This window comes from Maniola jurtina, chromosome 8 (genome assembly GCF_905333055.1).
Source record: "Maniola jurtina chromosome 8, ilManJurt1.1, whole genome shotgun sequence".
In the NCBI taxonomy this organism is placed as follows: domain Eukaryota; kingdom Metazoa; phylum Arthropoda; class Insecta; order Lepidoptera; family Nymphalidae; genus Maniola; species Maniola jurtina.
This window is the reverse complement of record NC_060036.1, coordinates 3,430,082-3,452,988: the sequence shown is the minus strand read 5'-3', so window position 1 is coordinate 3,452,988 and position 22,907 is coordinate 3,430,082. Positions and strand designations below refer to the sequence as shown.

At 35.7% G+C, this 22,907-nt stretch overlaps 1 protein-coding gene and 2 long non-coding RNA genes across 4 annotated transcripts in view; 1 reads left to right on the top strand and 2 right to left on the bottom strand.

Annotated features, from left to right (window-relative positions):
- LOC123867882 overlaps nucleotides 1–22,907 on the bottom strand; it is a 110,598-nt gene that overhangs the window by 46,505 nt on the left and 41,186 nt on the right. For both annotated transcript variants that reach the window (XR_006796528.1, XM_045910190.1), the window contains exon 2: nucleotides 18,365–18,488. Coding sequence is in view for 1 of the 2 variants with exons in the window: in XM_045910190.1 (XP_045766146.1) it covers nucleotides 18,365–18,488 (124 nt within the window). In the remaining variant the exon portion in view is untranslated. The remainder of the gene's footprint in view (nucleotides 1–18,364; nucleotides 18,489–22,907) is intronic.
- Nucleotides 1,691–12,324, bottom strand: LOC123867885. Its single transcript, XR_006796530.1, has 3 exons — nucleotides 12,153–12,324; nucleotides 6,385–6,392; nucleotides 1,691–1,701 (listed from the first exon to the last, which is right to left on the bottom strand). It is a non-coding gene; the product is annotated as an uncharacterized LOC123867885 (long non-coding RNA).
- LOC123867884 lies at nucleotides 9,318–12,016 on the top strand. Its single transcript, XR_006796529.1, has 3 exons — nucleotides 9,318–9,578; nucleotides 9,696–9,818; nucleotides 11,929–12,016. It is a non-coding gene; the product is annotated as an uncharacterized LOC123867884 (long non-coding RNA).

Genomic DNA, 22,907 nt, shown 5'->3' with positions numbered 1-22,907 from the left:
ACTGAATATTGTAACGGAAATCTTGAAAACCACAGACACAGATATTAGGTTCCTAGAATTTGTCTATACATTGGCTTTGATTGATTTGTATTCAAATAACAGTCAAACTACGTTTGTGCGGAGCGGGTGAAGCAGATACCCCGCTTAATATTTGACGAATACTTAATAGGACACATAATAGGTATGTAATGGTTTAAATAAGGTTCAATAATATTACTATTGCAATCTTCTTCGACAGAAACTTATGATCTTTGCCTAAGGAAGTTTACACTAAGAAAGTTGCCCTAATGGAAATACGAGTAATTAAGTACGTACTTGAATCAAACAACAACAATATTATTATGAAAATAACATAAAATACAAAAAAATTCCAGGTAGGTAGAAGGTACATCTGTTGGTTTTACATAGACTTTGATACCATCCAACCGATGTGACCCAAACCGGTTTCATTAGAAAGGCAATAATGCGAAGATGGTATTAGACCACTAAAACAATGCATTAGGCACATTATTTTTTTAGCATAGTAGCACACGCCGGGTATCCGCTAGTATTATCATAAAAAACTATAAGCCCAGTATAAAAAAATCCAAGAGTTAAAAAAATCTGAACATCCAAATATTAGACCAGCAATAGAGATATGCCAAGACGAGCACAATAAAAATACAAAAGCTAAAAAAATACGATGAGATACTTTATCTTACCTATTGCATAATAAATTACGTAACGAACAGTAGGTAGGAGATAATTCATCCAGTTGAGAAATATTTAATGTCTATGTTTTTATCTACACAGATATACTTAAATGATAATTTTTAATAGCTATTATAATTTTCCTGTTCGTGATGGTGAAGATACCTAAGTAGATAAATCAAAGCTCAGTTTTTAACCCCCGACCCAAAAAGAGGGGTGTTATAAGTTTGACGTGTGTATCTGTGTATCGGTGTATCTGTGTATCTGTCTGTGGCATCGTAGCGCCTAAACTAATGAACCGATTTTAATTTAGTTTTTTTTTGTTTGAAAGGTGGCTTTGATCGAGAGTGTTCTTAGCTATAATTCAAGAAAATCGGTTCAGCCGTTTGAAAGTTATCAGCTCTTTTCTAGTTACTGTAACCTTCACTTGTCGGGGGTGTTGTAAATTTTTAATTTACACTTGTTACCAACCATAAAATGACGGGAAACAATTAAAACGAAGCAGGCCGCAAAGGTCCAAGTGGTACAACTCACGTTTCGCCGTTTTCGACATTCAGATTATTAGGGTTCCGTACTTCAAAAGGAAAAACAGAACCCATATAGGATCACTCCGTTGTCTGTCTGTCTGTCTGTCTGTCCGTCCGTCCGTCGTGTCTGTCAAGAAAACATATAGAGTACTTACCGTTGACCTAGAATTATGAAATTTGGCAGGTAGGTAGGTCTTATAGCACAAGTAAAGGAATAAATTCGAAAGCCGTGAATTTATGGTTACATCACAGAAAAATAAATTACTTACCTAAAATGCGTTTCAATTTTCAAAGTAAGATAACTATACCAAGTGGGGTATCATATGAAAGGGCTTTACCTGTACATTCTAAAACAGATTTTTATTATTTTTATGCCTAATAGTTTTTGATTTATCATGCAAAATGTCTGAAAAAATACCCGAGTACGGAACCCTCGGTGCGCGGGTTTTTCCCAAATCTAAGCATTCTTATTCATAGGTACCTACTAATATTATTAAGAATTAAAGTTTGTAACGTATTCCTACGTTACGTAATCTCTGGAACTACTCAACCGATTTTGAAAATTCTTTCACCAGTGGAAAGCTACATTATTTCTGAGTGACATATTACGCTATATTATTTTACTAGCTGACGCCCGCGACTTCGTCCGCGTGGATTTAGGTTTTTCGAAATCCCGTGGGAACTCTTTGGTTTTCCGGGATAAAAAAGTAGCCTATGTGCTAATAAAAAGAGATCCCTACGAAAATTGTAATAAGCTACTTGTAATGTAACCACTACTACTAATAATTGTGCGAAGCCGGGGCGGGTCTCTAGTACTTAATAAATTTATAAGACGGCATTACTTTGCAGAAATTCATGCGCCATTCTCAACGGATAAAGAAAAGGTGAAACATGAAGGTCATGATTTATTGAAATGTACCTTACACAATCTTCCTCGTTATTATTTTAAGCTAGACTCGTATTTGGTCGTAATGTACAAAGCTGCTCTCAACACAAGGTCTTAAATTTTGAGTTTTATTTTGATACGCATAGGGATTCCAATAAAAGGAAGTTGCTTCTTACTGTGTGGTCCACCGTACCCTACTTGGTCGCCACTTTCACCTCACACTTTGAGAAAGTCGCCAACGGCGATTTAGAACGTGTTAAAAACAAGTTCTAAGCTTGTTTTATACTGATTTCAATATTGTGACTTAATTTGCAGAACCTGTTAACGAATACTACAAATAATAAAATATATCCTTGACATTAAGATTACAACGCTCTTTATTATTAAAAAGCATAATTTAGAAACTGATTTATAAGCAGGTTTCGATTATTTGATACTAGCTGATGCCCGCAGCTTCGCCCGCGTGGATTGGTCAGATTCCCTGCAGCATCAGGATTGAGGAATTGGACTCCAAATTTTTTATGAAACAATGTCGCAGAGTTCCTCTATCGATTAAAAAAGAAATGACGCAAATCGGTTCAGAAATCTCGGAGATTTCGGTGTACATAGGTAGAAAAATACAACTCCCTTTTTGAAAGTCGGTTAAAAAAGTAGCCTATGTTACTCCCTGGTCAATTCTCTACTTGTCTGTGAAAATCCCGTCAAAATCGGTTCAGCCGTTCCCAAGATTAGCCTTTTCAAACAGACAGACAGACAGACAGACAGACAGACAGACAAAAATTTTTTGTGTGAAAAACGTGTGATTCAGTTATAGTATCGTTCAAATAACCATATGACCTTAATATGCGGTAGTTATTTCGAAATTACAGACAGACACTCCAATTTTATTTATTAGTATAGATATAGATTATTCATAATCACATAAATCATTTAAGAGATAAAAATAAACCGATTGACATGACATTATTTATACAAAGCATTGTTAATACAGGGTCACGACGAATAATTCAAAACGGTTGACCTCGATCGATCTGTTAAATGTCACTTGAGAACACGTTGCCACGACGTTTCCGCGTCAGACCTTTACCGAGAGGGCAACAAAGAAATGCCATCATGGCAACAATGGAAAACCTTTCGCAGATAGCAATCGTCAGAGTAAAATTATAAAATGTTGAGAAGTAAAGACATCACGACTTGGTGCTACGTTGCAAAAATACACAAATCCATGCTTTAAATGTTATAAATGCGAGTGTGTCTGTCTGTCTGCTACCTTTCCACGGCCCAACAGTTTAACCGATTCTGACTGGTACAGAGTTAGCTTATATCCCGGGGGACGGACAAAGGCTTCTTTTTATCCCGGAAAATAAAAAAGTTCCCACGGGATTCCTAAAGACCTATCCGCTTAACCGATTTGTATGAAATTTGGTACCGAAAAAGCTTGCGTCTCTGTAATTGACATAGGCAACTTTTTATCCCGGAAAATCAAACAGTTCCCACGAGATCTTTATACACTTGAATCCACGCGGACGAAGTCGCGGGCATCCTCTAGTAAAGTATAAAAATACAATACTGTTTACGATGTGTATTTTGTTCAAGTGCAAAGTGTTGCATAAGGTTTAGTATCGTTTGCAGTAAATAATAAAGTAATGGTCTATAAACGTCCGAGGCTGTGAACGTGTGGCCGCGATGATATCGCTGACAACTTGGAATCAACGACTGCCTCACGACTGTCTGCCACGATGGAGCTGAAAGTTCAGACTAATATATTTTAACTTCTATAGATACATTTGAATGAATACTCAATCGACAAGTGTAAATTAAAAATTTATAACACCCCCGACAAACATTGTACATAAAAAAATATTACTTATTAATTTTGTAAATTTACATTTATTTGTTGTTATAGCAGCAATAGAAATACATATTCTGTAAAAATTTCAACTCTGTAGGTACCTATCACGGTTCACGAGATACAAACCGTTGACTGTCTGTCAACGGTTTGTATCTCGTAATAATAAAGTAATGGTCTATAAACGTCCGAGGCTGTGAACGTGTGGCCGCGATGATATCGCTGACAACTTGGAATCAACGACTGCCTCACGACTGTCTGCCACGATGGAGCTGAAAGTTCAGACTAATATATTTTAACTTCTATAGATACATTTGAATGAATACTCAATCGACAAGTGTAAATTAAAAATTTATAACACCCCCGACAAACATTGTACATAAAAAAATATTACTTATTAATTTTGTAAATTTACATTTATTTGTTGTTATAGCAGCAATAGAAATACATATTCTGTAAAAATTTCAACTCTGTAGGTACCTATCACGGTTCACGAGATACAAACCGTTGACAGACAGACGAACGAATGGACGGGCTGCGGAGACTGATAAGTACTGTTTGTGTATGGAACCCTAAGACAATAAGTAAGTATAATCATGCCGTAAATCCGGTTTTCGTATCGTTTACCGGTAGTTATTTACAGACTACAGATATATTATGTATAAGATACTTATAACATGTCGCTTATCTACCGCATGTGTAATGTTGAGATTAATGAGTTAAATGTGTTATTCATTGAATATTTTGCCATTAAGAGCTCATAAAAAGATCATTTAAATTAAAACGAAGTATACCTACTTTTTTTACTATTTCTATTTTAAGATATCTCATTTATGATCATCATCAAGATATTTCTAAGTAGATTTACGAAAATAAAGTTCCATATTTCTCATATTTTACGTTCGTTATATGGTTACGCTTCTAAATAGGCTTGAAGTTTTGCTTCGAATCTCAATGGCGTTTAAGTACCTTAAAGTTGCATCCACGGAATTTCATCCATCAACGACAAGATAGAAAGAGACACCGATGAATCGATTTAATGTTACTGAATGTGAAATCGAGATCTCGGCGAATGCATCTCAAGACGAATGCTCTGAACAAAGAGGAATCGATGAAAACGGGTGAAGGGAGGGAGGGGTGTCGAGTGCACCGACCTCCTCCCGGCCACGGTGCAATTTGTACATTTCAAGTGCACACAAAGGCAAGGCGAGGAGGTCGCAGCAAGCTTTGACAGAATTAACTTGTCCGTAGCCAGTGACTAGGTAAGCATCACCTATATTGAATCGCGCGGCTGAACGAGACGGAATTTTAGATGCATGCTTTCAACTGCATTCAGCACATGCCGTTAACTTCTTCGATATCGATTTTAATCCGGAAGTTAAACTGCAGTCTATCTACAACATTGTATTCATTAAAATTCGATTTGTTTACGCCAGAATTGCTACACCACTATAATTGTAAGCGACTAGCTACTGAAACCAAATAATAACATGTCTAATAGTAACCTCAAAGTAATTATTGTATTGGTATTCAGCTGTTACTTATCACAATCATTAGATGATTGCATTAATATTTTTAAATATTTTTAATGATGATTAAAAAATTTGAGTACCTATATACATATTACGAAAATTACCACTGAAATGACGAAGCAATGACAAATTTAAGAACTGACAAATGAAATGGTAATTTCCTTAAAATGTGAACTAAAATGACAGAGCAACGAAAAATAACAAGTGTAAATTAAAAATTTATAACACCCCCGACAAGTGAAGGTTATAGTAACTAGAAAAGAGCTGATAACTTTCAAACGGCTGAACCGATTTTCTTTGATTATAGCTAAGAACACTCTCGATCAAGCCACCTTTCAAACAAAAAAAAAACTAAATTAAAATCGGTTCATTACTTAGGAGCTACGATGCCACAGACAGATACACAGATACACACGTCAAACTTATAACATCCCTCTTTTTGGGTCGGGGGTTAAACAGAATGATTTTAAATGCTAATAGTGCTAATACATATTTCATAAAAGGTACACTGAACTGGCGACAAAACAGTAAAAATTGAAGGATAAACATGTTTAGGTGAGATTATCAAAGCAAATAAAGCGTGCTCGAGTTGAGAAGCGGGCCCACTGTAAACACAAAGATCATTCAAACTTCTATGTATCACAGATGGGACAAACAAATGAGTATTAGACCAACGGGTGGGAAGTAGTTCTCACGCGCTAAGTGCGTGTCAGACTCGCGCACCGAGGGTTTCGTACTAGGATATTTAATACCCCACATGGTATAGTCATTTTACTTTGAAAATTGAAAATACTAATTATTATTATTTGTTCATCAACATATTTTAATTTTTTTTTGTGATGTAACCCTAACAACAAATTCATAGTTTTCGGATTTTTTCCTTTACTTGAGCTTTAAGACCTACCTACCTGCCAAATTTCAGGATTCTAGGTCAACGGGAAGTATCTACCCTATAGGTTTTCTTGACAGACACAACAGACGGACAGACAGACAACAAAGTGATCCTATGAGGGTTCCATTTTTCTTTTTCGGTTTAAAGAATTTATTCTCAGATTTATTTTGAGGTACGGAACCCTAAAAAGTGGACCAAGCAATTTAATTAATATTTTGATCGCTGTTCCCTACGTTTCGATACTAAATCGGTCGTGGTAAATGAGTAACCAGTTCAGTTCCAGTTGAGTTGGTTGAATAGAAATTGATTTCGCGAAAGTTTAAAAAGTTTAAACAGTAGATAAAGGCTACAAAACTTGGTTAATTAATTATTAATTTCGCTAGTATCGACTAAAATAAAACGCCTTATTGAAGCACGCGATGACAATTTAAGCACGAAACCAGGAACAGAAAACGATGAAGCAAGAGGAAAGATCGACAAAATTGTAATTGTGACTGTTGACTGTTCCCTGACGCAAAAATATGATCGTGGAAAGACATGAGTCATGACTCATGACCTAGTTTCATTGGTTTAGTAGAGAACTGAAGTCACGAAAATTGAAAAATAGTGAAGGCACAGTTTTTCTTTGGTTACCACACAAAACAACGTCTTATTGAAACAATCAATGAAAATTTTAGCAACAAAATGTTCTCAATAGCTCCTCTACATTTCGCGTAAATGTCTGATGCAAACGCAAAGTGGGGCGAACTATAACGACGCATTCGTTAGGCAATGGGTGTGCCCTGAATAAATAACTGTACAGAATGATGCCGGCGAGGCCCTGTCACTAAGGAGTGACGATGCACCGTAAGACCAACAAAAAAAATTTTGCCACCTGGCGTAAAATACACTTATTAAACAAGTGTAAATTAAAAATTTATAACACCCCCGACAAGTGAAGTTACAGTAACTAGAAAAGACCGATTTAGACCTAATAACTTTCAAACGGCTGAACCGATTTTCTTGGACTATTCCGCGCCTACGATCCAAAGTATCAGAGTTTTCCAAAACATCATTTTCAAATAAATAATTATGTATCTAGGCAACGTCCATCTTGACAGCTTTACATTTGTCAATTGACATAATATTATGAACCTAACGGTTATGTAACCTTCTTTTCTACAAGAAAACTAGAAAAGAGCTGATAACTCTTAAACGGCTGCACCAATTTTTTTGGATTATAGCTAAGAACACTCTCGATCAAGCCACCTTTCAAACAAAAAAAACAAAATTAAAATCGGTTCATTCGTTTAGGCGCTACGATGCCACAGACAGATACACAGATACACAGATACACAGATACACAGACACACAGATACACAGATACACATGTCAAACTTATAACACCCCTCTTTTTGGGTCGGGGGTTAAAAAATACCGCTTTATTAAAAGATGATGTCCGTGACTTCACCCGTATGGATTTAGGTTTATAAAATCCCGTGGGAACTCTTTGATTTTCCGAGATAAAAACTTGCCATGTCAATTTCCGGGATACAAGTAATCAAATCCATACTAATATTAATTGTAGGTACATTGTGAAAATGTGTCTGTCTGTCTGTATGTCTGTTAGTTTTTCACGGCCCAACAGTTTAACCGATTAAAGTTTGGCACAAAGTTAGCTTACGTCCCGCGGACGGACATACTTTTTATACCGGAAAATCAAGGAGTTCCTACGGGATACTTAAACATTCCCATCCGTTTAACCGATTTATTTTTGGTAATTTGGTACAGAGTTTGCTTGCATCCCAGAAATTGACATAGGCAACTTTTTATCCCAACTACAATAATTGTGTGTCAATAATGATGATCGCTATCATCAGTCAATTGGCAAGGTTGGCGATGATAACGCAATTACCCTCCTCAGATAAATCCTGGATTTAACGAGTAAAATAAAAACAATACCGAATTGCCTGCGGTAAGCAGACCAAAACATGTTTACTTTCACATCGCGCCGCATTGTTCACATTACTCATATCCACAACGTTACACAAACCTGTTCGCAATACGATCATAAAATACCTTCCAATACCTACAGACTCACCAATCTACCTTAAAAACGATTACGTCAATTAGTGATAGCTGTCTTACCGGAAAATTTTAGATAGCAAGAACATTTTTAGTTGGTGATTAGAATGTGATGGCTTGTTGTATGTTAGTTCAATTGGGGTTATCGATACAGGGTTGCCAAACCTAATATTTTTCATGGCAATTTTTCTGATATTCATTTATACGTATTATGTTTGCGACAGTATTATACTTACCAGTTTTGATGGAGAAAAATGGCGATGAAAAATACTGAATTGAATGCCATTTTTCTCTTAAAAAGTTAGCACATAACGTCGGTAACTTAGCTCTTAACAATTCGTTTAAAAGCAGACAGAAGTTACTATTTTTTGCAAGAGATATTTATATCTCATAAACTAGTCAGAAGGCTCAATGCGGTATAATTTTATAACATCATGCATTAATCATAACTCGTAACGCATGAAGAAACGAAAAGTGATCTTAAAATTGACATCACTATAATGTTTATTCTTTTTGCTTCAAGAAATGCATAAACATTCGTAAATGGTTACAAAGGACACATTTGCACATGATGAGGATCTTTGACTATAAGATTAATAGGTATTATCTAACTGTAACCGGTTTCTGCCATATTATTCTTACAGCAAGAACTAAAAGCTGGCCCACTTCTGGATTTAAACAGAAGATTTTTTAGCGTTTTTCTTGTCTGCTCTGGTCCAAGCCCGTGACACCTTTAGTTCTTTCTTAGCCGCAAAGCGCTAGTATCGTAACAAGCTGCAGCCATATTCTTTTTTCTAGTCGATGGCCATATACATAGACTCTGTGGCATACTACTCTCTTGTTAGAGAGTAGTATGTTCCTTGCTCTGTGGTATATACTGGGAAGCCATATTGTTTATTGTTGTTGTCTCCAAAGGTTAATAAATTATGGGAATTGTGGTGATCCCAATTGATTCCTGTAAATATAGGACTCAGTACTTTGCCGAAGGCTCAATTGTTGAACAGACACGTATGCCAGAAGCACTTCGATAGACATCAGTTCGACAGTATGGGGTGGTATGGGTACCCGACGTACGCATGGTTATCTCTACTTGTTTACTGAAAAGGAAAATACTTCACGGAATTCCTGAGCTCATTAGGTAAGTTGATTTCATGTTAAAGATGTATTAAGCACTAGTTATTCCCTAACATAGTTTTTACTTCGTGCTTTCATACCATATTTCATGTGAATAAACTGTGTAAAATTCTTTTTTCAGCTGAACATGATTTCAGTGATCACAATTTTATCATGCTTTACAACCAACTTCAGTTCAACAGAGTTCAACATTCAGAAGATTCAACAGTATCCACTCAAAGTACAATAATAATAATAATTAGTGGTGAGTTAGTACAAAATTATCTGTCCTGTTTTTAGTAACTATTTTATTTATTCTTTGCTAACATTGCCTTAATTATGGCCAAAGTCTTATATGCAATACAAATATTGATGTGATGGTCTCCACGGAACCACTACTTTAACACTGTACTGATGTCCATACAGTAGATTTTATCCATACTTCCATACTAATATTATAAATGCGAAAGTGTGTCTGTCTGTCTGTCTGCTACCTTTTCATAGCCCAACAGTTTAACCTATATTGACGAAATTTGGTACAGAGTTAGCCTATATTCTGGGGATCAACATAGGCTACTTTTTATCCCAGAAAATCAAAGAGTTCCCACGGGATTCTACAAAACCCATCATCCGCTTAGCCGATTTGTATGAGATTTGGTACAAAGGTAGCTTGCATCTAGTAATTGACATAGGCAACTTTTTATCCCTGAAAATCTAACACTTCCCACTGGATCTTTAAAAATCCTCCTAGTCCTCTAGTTTTAGTTTAGTTTATAGCTGTATTTTTTAATCAATCGGTTATAATATTATTAGACCAATTTTAATATGTACCAACTATCAGTCCTGCCATTAAGAATCCATGTAGTTTTTCATACATAATTTCTTGTTTATATAATTTAATTTTTCATTAATTTTCTGATTTGATTCGGTGTGAAATAAACTCTAAAGTAAAAAAACCACCGCAAAAGCTGCCAGTATTCTTACTTTTTAACAAATATTATGTTAGGAATGTTTTTTATAACTACAAAATAGACTTTAATTATTAAGTAGTGTGCTATTCTGATAATAAAATTATAAAATTATAAATTGATAATACATATATGTCGCCGCGGAGGCTTGCCCAGCTTCCAATCAACTCATCTTTATTATAAATCCCTTAAATAATGACCAAAACCACATACATTCTGATCAAATTGTGAAATTTTAAATTCAATTGTGAAAGAAGAGTTTTTGAAATAAGTAGGTACCCACTTGTTTGTTCCTAAAGTAATTTTTATGTAAAGATTAATTAATCACCAGGAAACCTATGCTAAAATATTATGATAATTTTAGGAATTGTTTTAATTTGTTTAATCTTAGTTAGTCTATTAGTTAATAAATAGCATTTAAAAATGTTTCTAAACAATGTCCTTGTATGCTTTGAAGTAAGCACTCGTTTTGTTTCCTATTTATTTTTGTGTAAATATTATTCTGTTCAAATTGCTGGAGAATCTATGTTAAAATATTGAGATAATTTTAGAAGCTATTTAAATTAGTTCTAAGCTCAGTTTACCTATTTGTTATTAAGTAAGGATTTAAATTGTTTGTTACTATCTGAACAAGATCCAATCCAAACGCATGCAATGCGATCCGACCAATAGGAGCCAATTATGGCTGTCGTTAGGAACAGCGAAAAAGAGTGGGGCGCGGTCGACTTGGATGCGTTTGGAATCATGAAATAAATTCATTAATTTTTCGAGACGCGCGAGCGACGGTTGGTAAGGGGAAACTCTGTCCAACCGTAATAAGAAATCTAGTGTTTTAGTTAGGTCTTATTATTATTAGTCTAATTTGAAACATCATACGAGTTGTAAATTAATAAATCAGTGCTAAAATATTATCAACCAAGTTGTGAATTAATATTAGTGATTTCTTACAAATTATTATAAACTAACATCTAAATTTAAATAGTGCGTTTTCTTGATTAGTAAATTAGAATGTTACATACTATGAGCTTAGTTCAGTGTTAGTTTTCTTGAGTAATTATAATCGTAATAAAATGTTCGATTGTAAATAAACCTTCGGTGCTAAATTTAATTTACTACCTACCTACATTATTGCTGTTTTAAAATAATTTATGGAGAAAGTTAATTTAATAAAATGTTTTGATTAAACCTACGGTGTTGGATAGATTTTCTACCTACCCTCATTAAATTAGGTTGAGATATTTAGATCAGTTTATTCTGATTAGCTGTTGCTGCCGGTTTCTATAATGGATAGTGATAGCAGAGCCGGTGACCCAAGTGGGGTCGACGGTTCTGCCCTTTTTAAAAATAATAATGAGACTGCTTCTGCGTCATATACATATTTAATTAAATAATATTATTCCTTTACAGCCAATTTGACAACCAAGTGTAGGTATTTTATTAAAAGAATAAAGGAAATGTTTATCAAAGAAAACAAGAAGCAAAGGCTATTTTCAGAAGGATCCTCAAAGATGACTTTTGATAATAAATATATAAAGTGTATAGATTAAGAAGCAAGAAATATAAAAACTGAATTTGATAAGTTGTTTTATTTTACACCTAAATATAAGCAAAAAAAATATATATAGAGGTACCCCGTTTCAACGTTTGTCATGGGACATCACTATACTATCGATATCGACATTTTAAGGTTGGATTGTGTCCCAACACTTTTTACGACACTAGCGCTATGCGGCTACAACGGAACTAACCGTTAACTTTTGCACTGTCCTATCTGTCTTTAGACTGGTATATAGTGATCTGTGCTCTGGTCTATTTTACCAAGCAATAATTTAGAAGTGATGGTTTTACATTAATTTACATAGCATCTCAAGCTGAATAAGTATACCTACCTACAGTTTCTTTATTAATCATGGTTTTAAAATATGCTAAATGTTATAGTGAAACAGTGGGTTTAAATAAAAAGAGCAAATCAGTATAATCGCCCAAATTTATTATATCACTTCACTAAACACACTAATACAAATCACTCATTGCTTTATTACTATTGTTACTTTGTTACTATTTATATAATTTACAATGGTTTACACAAATGGACATAGTTTCAGCTTACAATGCGTACGATAGAACAATAATCCTAAAAATGAGCTCGCATAGCTTTATATGGCGTTATCCCCACCGAAGGGATTCGGCAGTGGTGGCGGAGTTGCGTTCGGCTGTCAATGGCGCTGGCGTTGATTGGCTGTCATGGCGGCAGTAGGCTATGATTGGCCGTCTTGGCGGTTATCGGCTGTAACAGGCGGTGATTGGCCAGCTTGGCTTGACTCGGATAGTCTGGTTGGCGTTGGCGCGTTGCGATTGGCTGAGGCGGCGTGGCGTTACATTCGGCCGTCCTGAAACAATGAATTGCTCCCGCAATGGGAAAATGCTTGGTTAGCTTTCTGGTAGACAATAGCTCAACAAGGTCTTCGGTTTCAAGTTATTTATCGGAACAGTTAGCACTGTTGGATATAAGAGCCGTAGGCGCTGTGATATGGCTTTAAAGAGTCTGCTCAGGCATGTACAAGCTTCGTAGCCTCGAAACCCCTTAACACTTCGAGTTCTCTTAATGCCTACCAGCTTGGTTACGAAAATGAACCTGAGTAAATGCTATCAGTGTTTACTTCTATCGCAATGCTTGTGGGAACTTGCCACTAAATAACTAAATTCCTGTGTTATAATTAAATTAAATATTAATTTTGTCAGTTACATTATCTAGTTAGCTTTATCCTATCGCTTGCTATCCTTTACCGAGCATTTGCCTTGTTACGCATAACCATCCCGAGTTCGCTAATTTTACATTAATAGTAACATGGCATCGTGACCTAGGTAAATACCAAATTATGGATATCACATTAATTGAGAGTATTGTCAGTAGTCCAAATAATATCAGTTAACAGTTTGTCCAATCATTTTATTCGCAGTTTCGTTAGGACCTGTGGCACAACGCGTTTAACATGGTCTGGTTAGTGCTTGGATTGGCTTGACTAGGCACTTGACTCGTGGTAGTATCATGGAGGTCAAAACATACCTAACTATTAATCAGTCGACACTCGGAAACTCTAAAATGTCTACTAGTAAAAGCATTCTTATGCTCACTTTATAAGTTTACTAGGATGTCCAAATAAGGCAAATTATGTATAATATTCTACGAAACTGATCGTTTTCGGCTAATAACAAATTTTGCAAAAGCATCTGTAATAATCAAATTGTACCTACACTACTGATGAGCGATATCCTATCGCTGTCTTACAAAATGTGGTCAGTATGAACTCTACAAAATTCTAATCCAATGCCATTGGTCTGTGATCTAAACTGCAATCTTATCTACTTTAAAACCATGACGAAACAAAAGAACATTATTTAATTTATAAATTATTATCGTTTTCAGTTGTACTGTTTTTCCACGTTTTACTTTAGAGACATTTTTGAAAGAAAAACCATCAACAGACCGGCTTGTAGAAAGGAAAATAGCTTGTAAATAGCTTCTCGTGAAGCTGTGAATGCTATTACTCTGACTTGAAAAGGAATCTCACTTAAATCCTTGCAGGGAGATCTCTCAACGAGCAACGAGATGAAAGTACTCCTATCGAAAGTAAAACTTGGCTTTCGAAAGTAAAAATTGGCTACCGAAAGTAAAACTTGGCTATTGAAAGTAAAACTTGGCTACCGAAAGTAAAACTTGGCTACCGAAAGTAAAACTTGGCTACCGAAAGTAAAACTTGGCTACCGAAAGTAAAACTTGGCTACCGAAAGTAAGACCTGGCTGCAGAAAGTAAGACCTGGCTGCAGAAAGTAAGACCTGGCTGCAGAAAGTAAGACCTGGCTGCAGAAAGTAAGACCTGGCTGCAGAAAGTAAGACCTGGCTGCAGAAAGTAAGACCTGGCTGCAGAAAGTAAGACCTGGCAGCAGAAAGTAAGACCTGGCTGCAGAAAGTAAGACCTGGCTGCAGAAAGTAAGACTTGGCTGCAGAAAGTAAGACTTGGCTGCAGAAAGTAAGACTTGGCTGCAGAAAGTAAGACTTGGCTGCAGAAAGTAAGACTTGGCTGCAGAAAGTAAGACTTGGCTGCAGAAAGTAAGACTTGGCTGCAGAAAGTAAGACTTGGCTGCAGAAAGTAAGACTTGGCTGCAGAAAGTAAGACTTGGCTACTGTCTTCACTTCGGCATCTATGTAATTCCGAAAACAGTTCACGATTGAATTTAGGTAATACAGGATCATCAGTCAAATAACAGTTTTCTATTCCATTCCTATTCCCTACTATGTAAGCTACATAACCAGGCAGGCATACTAACACCAACTGAACTCAAGATATTATGTAAAACGTCAGTCTAGTCGGCTTAGTGAAAATTCTTACGGTACGTCCGGTCCACCTGACTAACAATGAACGGCACAAAGCTATATCATGGTTATAATTAAAAGTGCCACTTGAACTTTCTACTTACATTATGATTGGACCGACAATCTTAAGGTAGAATGATGAAATTGACTCGATTGAAAGCTTGTTGGCAAAAGTACGTAACATACATGCTGCCTACAAGCACTACTTTTTTTCTAAAATGACAAAAGCATTATCAAAATCATAAGGATATCTAACTGGTAATAGTTATTATTACGTTTCCTCCAAGTGCCCAATTCTGCCTACATTACACTACCTATTTGTATTTACTCATACGCTGTGCCACTGGCTTGTATATTATACGAGACAGTTCCAAAGCCGTGAGTAAGATCTACTTACTATGCTCTCAATCATTCAAAGAATGTGATTTAAACTACAAGTCACAACACGTACAGACTTCATAAACACTAACTTTTAGTAAAAATAAAAGAACAGTCATACCATACAGCATAAACGCTTAACAGCGCTTATGTCACCCCAAATAGGCAACAATGCGGCGGCTTATAGATACCCATTGGCTGCAACCCTGCATCGTTAGCGCGCCACGATGTGGTGCCTCGCAGTGACGCGCTCGGCATCAGGCACACAGCACACAGCAAAGCATCAGTGGTGACCATCGTAGGCGATGACGTTTGCACTTCACGAACTCACCAAAAATTCCGAGAAAAGAAAGATAAACACAATATTATTGTTTGACTACAAGTAGCTCCCAGTCGATTTATAAAGTACGTCTGCCCCAATTATGAAGATCTATATTCATATTACATAACAATCATATAACCACATGAAAATCAATTTCACAAGAAACTCAAAAGTGAACATCATAAAACAATTCGATTTTACATTCAAATTGCGATCGCCATGCTATATGCAAAACTGGGTTTGAGCACACTGAAAGTGTTCATCAACCGATTCTGACGTAAATGATATTATTGTACCCTTAAAAATAATTTACAGGTACCCCACACGTACCCCGTGTTGTCTGTATGACTGCAGCGGGAATATCACCGACGACGCGAAAAAAAATAACCTTAAAGGTTTATAGAAGCTTATACTATAACTGAGCCTTGTGCAAATAAAAACACTAATAGCGTCAAAGCTTGTTTCTTGAAAACTTCTGGTTGAAATATTGCGGGTAGTCTGAGAACTATTGTTACCATCCGATATACTAGATTTTTTTTTTATTAATTGCTGCAAAAGTAGGGATTAGGCGTTTAATCAGTATGTATTTGTGTCAGTTCATAACCTCTCAACAATTTTAACCGATTTTGATAAATGATACGTCATTCGTCTTGATGGCGTGTGTGTCAATGGATACATAAAATTCTTTAAACAATCAATGTTGTGGATTTTATACGATTTAATATAAGAGCCGAAAAATATGCAGCGCAAACAGCAGTCGGGAGTTTTTATTTTTTACTATTTAACTTATTGAATTACTTGTTAACTTTTTCGTACCGGTAGCACTCTAGAATTAAACTGCGAATTCAAATTGCGCGTATCTCGGCGAGATGCAACGTGAAAAGTGGATGGTTGAGCGGGTTTTTACCTAATTCGATAAAAAGTTGACTAAATAAATTGGTTGAAATTTTAGCATTAGTATTTACCGCCTTTATTTCATCAGTTATATACATACAGCACGTGTATTTTTGTTAGGAAAACTGTAAATAAAACAATACACACGAATATCACATTCACAAAAATTAAAACTAAAACTCGTCGAGCTAGCTACCTTGCCTTACCCAAAACTAGAACAATTTATGGCAGAAAAACCCTTACGAAGGAGCTAAACTGTACAACAAAATACCTGCACACATAAAAAAAATGTACACTCATTCAATCCATTGAAAACTGAATAATTAGCTGCTCACATTATGAGTAATGCGAATTACTTCAGCAAATGCGCTGAATGAGTACTTCATTAAATGGCGAATATTGTAAACTTTATTTTCTCATGTAAATGACCTTTTTTTATGAGAATACGTCTTTAAACCTAAACCTTTATTTGACGGTCAGATATGCCACAAATTATAGTTATATTTTTAGCTTCAGCTATCACTCAAACCATTCACTCTATCCGCGAGCGTATAATGACCACCTATCATAACCCGCGTGCCCTAATACTAATTTCATAACCTCAAACAGGGTGTTAGCAATATTAACCTTTCACGGTCATCTCATCAGTAGAGGTTACAAACACGATCAACCTCATTACACTATGCATCAATATCATTAAAAACGGGATTAAAATTTGAAATGGAATAATGGATGGATCATACCTCAGTTATTACGCGTAGAAGTTGAGGGTAGGTTGCCATCGGGCGTAGAAACCATGCACGCTGCAGATGAATGTACCTCCGGTTCAAAACTCTTCTAAGGACCTTCCGGGCCCCAGAAGTGGACGATCTTCATTGTCGCTTGATTTTTTACACGGTGATTCGTTTCCCTCTTGCGGAGGAACAAAGTAGCCGGCATGTATTTGCCGAATCGTTAATTGGCGCGATTATGCATCATAACTTTCTTTATTAATCCCACTTCTGAGATGAAACAGTGGGTTTAAATAAAAAGAGCAAATCAGTATAATCGCCCAAATTTATTATATCACTTCACTAAACACACTAATACAAATCACTCATTGCTTTATTACTATTGTTACTTTGTTACTATTTATATAATTTACAATGGTTTACACAAATGGACATAGTTTCAGCTTACAATGCGTACGATAGAACAATAATCCTAAAAATGAGCTCGCATAGCTTTATATGGCGTTATCCCCACCGAAGGGATTCGGCAGTGGTGGCGGAGTTGCGTTCGGCTGTCAATGGCGCTGGCGTTGATTGGCTGTCATGGCGGCAGTAGGCTATGATTGGCCGTCTTGGCGGTTATCGGCTGTAACAGGCGGTGATTGGCCAGCTTGGCTTGACTCGGATAGTCTGGTTGGCGTTGGCGCGTTGCGATTGGCTGAGGCGGCGTGGCGTTACAATAGTGTTACTAAAATATTAGATAAGGTTCATAGGTTGGTAGTTATTTTGAAGGTTATATTAGATGTACTTATCTTGCGAATTAGGAACTATCCTGTAATGCTAGACGTACCTAAGTGTTGAAAAAAAATTATGCACTTTTAACATGACATTATTTCACACGTAGACCAGTTTCTAATAAAGATATAGAATAATTACCTTTTCGTAATCACAGACTCTTGCGATGTCTTTGAGAGCTATTACTTATACCTACAATTTTTCGAGAGATTTTGTACATTTTACGCACGAGTATGGAGATACTACTAGTTTTTTCAACACAAATAACTACCAATTTGTCATTCGATGTTACAGCTAAAGAAAACATCAACTCCTAGCGATTTAAGTTCAAGGGACGACCGAAACAGTTAAAGAAAATGGAAAAGTTACCTTAGGATCGAAACTGAAGGCAGTCTCCGGTCTCAAAGGGCAGGGCAGGCCGCACTTACAAGTGCCCGACGTTTGTAAGTAGTCCCGTAACTGCGAGAGGTTACTCAACGCTGTTCCACTGGGGCTGCAATGAAAGAAGTGGTTTACATAAGAAAATGTCACATCACAGATACAAATGATGTTGGACTTATAACTATGAGTTCTGTTTACGAACGCACTTACGCTGGGCTGTGCGATGCGAGTTGCGACGCGATGCGGCAAGCGCCTTGCACCATACAAACTCATACACACAATATAGCTTATATTTGCCTCGCAAGTTCGCTTTGCTCCATACAAACTCAGTTTATATGAGTATTTGACGAGCCGAGTCGCGTCGCGCCGAGCAGTGTAAGTGCGTTTGGACCTTAATAGCTAGGCGTCTGCGTAAAGTACCTACTTCAGATAGAGAAAAAAATTGTGCAGTAGTTTGTAAACTTTTGTAAGCGTGTATTTGTCTTACAATTATTTTACAGCGACCTTAAACGAAACCTTTGCAAATCTTAGGCTCCAGTCTGCATATTTTGCGACTACGATATACCTAAGTAAATTATATAAACTTTGTGTTAAAATTCGTCTGGCCGTACAAGACTGACATGATATTATCACTATCAATGCCTCCAGCAAAAAAGAGAACGGCTCAAGTTCGACATTTTTGAGAAGTGGCGAAGGATGATTAAATTATTTTTGGCTTCGCCTAATTTCTAAGTACTTACCTACTTACTTAAGTAATATATTTTAAACATTTTGACTAAACACATGATTCCAACATAATACAATTTAATAATGACAGGAATAAATAAATTCAAAGAGAAATATTCGCCAAACTAACTGCAATAAAACAGGAATTTTCTGCCCGTGTAGAGAAATTTGATGAGAACGTAGTATGTAAAAGACCAGAAGCTGTAAAATATAAGGCATGTTTTACCTAAGTGCAATAGAGCAAACAAGGTAGAGACTAGAGTCGTCGACGCGTCGTTCAATTAGTAAGCCTTTGATTAATAGAGAATGTAATGCTTGATACAAGCCAGTTAAAGCTGTATTGAGGCTAAATATGGGGTGCTAGAACGATAAGCATTTCTGAATAAGTGTTCAGTTGGTTGGAGTAACAGAATTCCGATTTTTCATTTATTAAATCTTATTTGCTACTAAATATAATAAGTAATGTAGAAATACTTAATCGTAAATCAACATATCATAAGGTTCAGAATGAAAACTTTTACAGATATATTTACTATGTATTAGCATTGAAAATAATCAGAATTGTAATGGACTTGTTATTTTTAGGGTTCCGTACCTCAATAGGAAAAACGGAACCCTTATAGGATCACTTTGTTGTCTGGATCTGTCTGTCTGTCTGTCTGTCTGTCTGCCTGTCTGTCCGTCCGTCCGTCAAGAAAACCTATAGGGTACTTCCCGTTCACTTAGAATAATGAAATTTGGCAAGTAGGTAGGTCTTATAGCACAAGTAATCTGAAAACCAGGAATTTGTGGTTACATCATTAAAAAAAATTTAAAATGTGTTTCAATTTTCAAAGTAAGATAACTATACCAAGTGGGGTGTCATATGAAAGGGTTTCACTTGTATATTCTAAAACAGATTTTTATTTATTTTTAAGCATAATAGTTTTTGATTTATAGTGTAAAATTCTGAAAAAATACCCGAGTACAGAACCCTCGGTGCGCGAGTCGGACTCGCACTTGGCCGGTTTTTTATTTTTAATTTTACAAATAGATAAACTTTTGACATTTTGACAGATTTTCAATACACACTGCCAAAACTTTTTACTCCTCAGTTAAATACATTCGACGATTAGAAAACCGGTCCTTAATACAGTATTAAGTTTTTTTTAAATTTAGAATACATATTTAGAAGTTGATCTAATATCTAGTCTCAACGTAAAGATCGTGTTATTTATAGTACCATTGTATTCGCGAACTACTGTCTGATCATAGTCTAGACTCTAGACTCTAGACCAAGCATACGTGTACCAACCAAACAATCATTATGATGCACCGGTAGCAACTTGTTAACGGTTATTTCCTTCTTCAACAAGGTTATAGATTGCTGTGCCTAATGACTAAATAATATGATCGAACAGTGCAATGTTTTTACGTATCATTCATAATTACAAATTTAGATCTTTAAAACTTATATTATTTAAGTATATGTATGGTACCTTAAATTACCTACACACAGTAAGATCAAAAATAATTATTACGGAATAATAATATTATATCGATCGAATATGTAAGCACTTAAGCAGGACAAGTCTTTTTATTTATTTGTATATTTAAGAAAAAACATATCTTATTAGAATTTAAAAACTTAAATTGTAATACCAGTTGCTGTAAGACCCTGTGAATAACTACATAAAGATAAATAATTAAGAGAATATATGCTTTAATTAATGTCTTATTAAGTCTCGAGACAAGAAATTATCTTAATCCGACGCTCAGAGACCAAGCGATCTCAAAAAGCAACGTTTAAAATATAATGATTAAAATCTAAGGGAGAATGAAAATAAGTTAAAATTTTCTTGAGCAAAAGAGAATAAATCAAGGTCTTGCGTAACCGTTTTTTAATTCCAGACATGCCTAAAGTTAGTCAATCAAACAAGAGAATCAAGATTACGTGATTGCGAATGCCGGGGCGGTGGTCTTTTTTTGCAAACTTAGTGAAAATCGTGTAGCATTACATACTGCCGTCACGATAAATGTTCCCGAGGAATTTAATCGGTAGAACACAAAGGTTAAGTTAAAATACTTTTCTGGATGTCTGATATTTGATGAAAATATCTTAGCGTGGCATTGTTCAAACGAATTACATGATTTTCTTTTTATTATATTTAAGTAAATATCATGAAATCATTTAGACAATTACAGTAAGGTTAGCTGTAGAATGATAGCTAAGGTGTCTTTGTCTAATATTCTCGCCAGTACCATGTCTACGCCTACCTAGGACGTCTCAGTTGAAAGGAGGATAATATCATCGCCTTTAGAGATAATGTAGAAACAAAGACAGATTATAAAACGAAGAAAAGTGATGTATGTATATATTGGATTATTATATTAATACGAAATGTGTGTCTGTATCATTATAATTACGCGACAAAAACTTGTCACTGCGGTTACAAGGATAATAAAGTGTAAATTATCAAGTTATTATAAAAAGAACGATAATAACTGACATTAAGCCAACCAGGCTTCTTCTCGCCGACACAAAAAGAACTGCTTATATTATCATAATGGAACTTGACAGTTTTATCCGGTCTGATTTTATAGCATTTTACGTTTGAAAAGATGTCAGCGTAATTTATTTTTATGTACCTACTATTAGAATATTAATTAAAGATGCGTATGAACATTCCTTTCATGTACGACGCATCTTAAATGAAAAGAGACGACGCATCTTAATTCTGGAAATTCACAGCATACTAAGAAAACCAACGAATCATATTTAAATGGAAAGGGATCATGATCCTTAGCAATATGGAATAGATACATATTAGGTACAAGATAGTCCAACAATATTGTTTATAAAAATATCAAAATACATAAAAGATTTTTGTAGCTGATTTTCTTTGAAATAACAGTTGATTTAAGCTAGTATGGAGTTAATTAATACATTTTGATGTATTTGAGTTACGTAGTTTGTTAATTAATATAGTGTGAGCTGACAGGGGTGCGCCGAGCGATGCGGTGACTCGTGTAAGCGATTGAGAGCTTATTTGCTGAAAGGGTTGAAAAGCTTCTAGTCAACCGTGCTCGCTCAGTCCTGTGATCAACTGACTGCGTGGCTAGTCAATAACACTTAATTGCTTTTCATCCTTTCTACCAGCAATCGATTTTGCTTACATAGTGCTTTAAACTGCACTCTTAAGTCAAAAATCGACACGGATCACTGAAATCGGACCAAAAATAGGCAGTCAATCCGCCTATTTTTGGTTACTCTTTCTTTTATGGGGACATACCATAACACATACCCCTGAAACATAATTTAATTGAATTTCTTATTCTATATTTGGTTTTGGGTCAAAGTTCTACACCAAATACCAAACAGACAGACAGACAGACAGACAGACAGACAGACAGACAGACAGACAGACAGACAGACAGACGGACAGACAGACATACAGACAGACAGACAGACAGACAGACAGACAGACAGACAGACAGACAGACAGACGGACAGACGGACAAACATACAGACAGAAAGACAGACAAACAACAAAGTGATCCTATAAAGGTTACTTTTTTCTTTTGGGGTACGGAAGTCGGAACCCTAGAAATATTTCCTAAAAAAAATATTATTTGGTTAATATTGCAATCCTTTAGCATCATGGATTACCCTATCTACATAATTGAAGTTTTAGCCGACTAACACATATTTTGGTTCGTTCGTATGCCAGAGCTTTTTGGCGGTCAATTTTGATTTATTGAATTCTTGTACTTTCGAAACACGAAATATGGAGTCTTAAACTTAACAGTGCGTTGTACACGATCA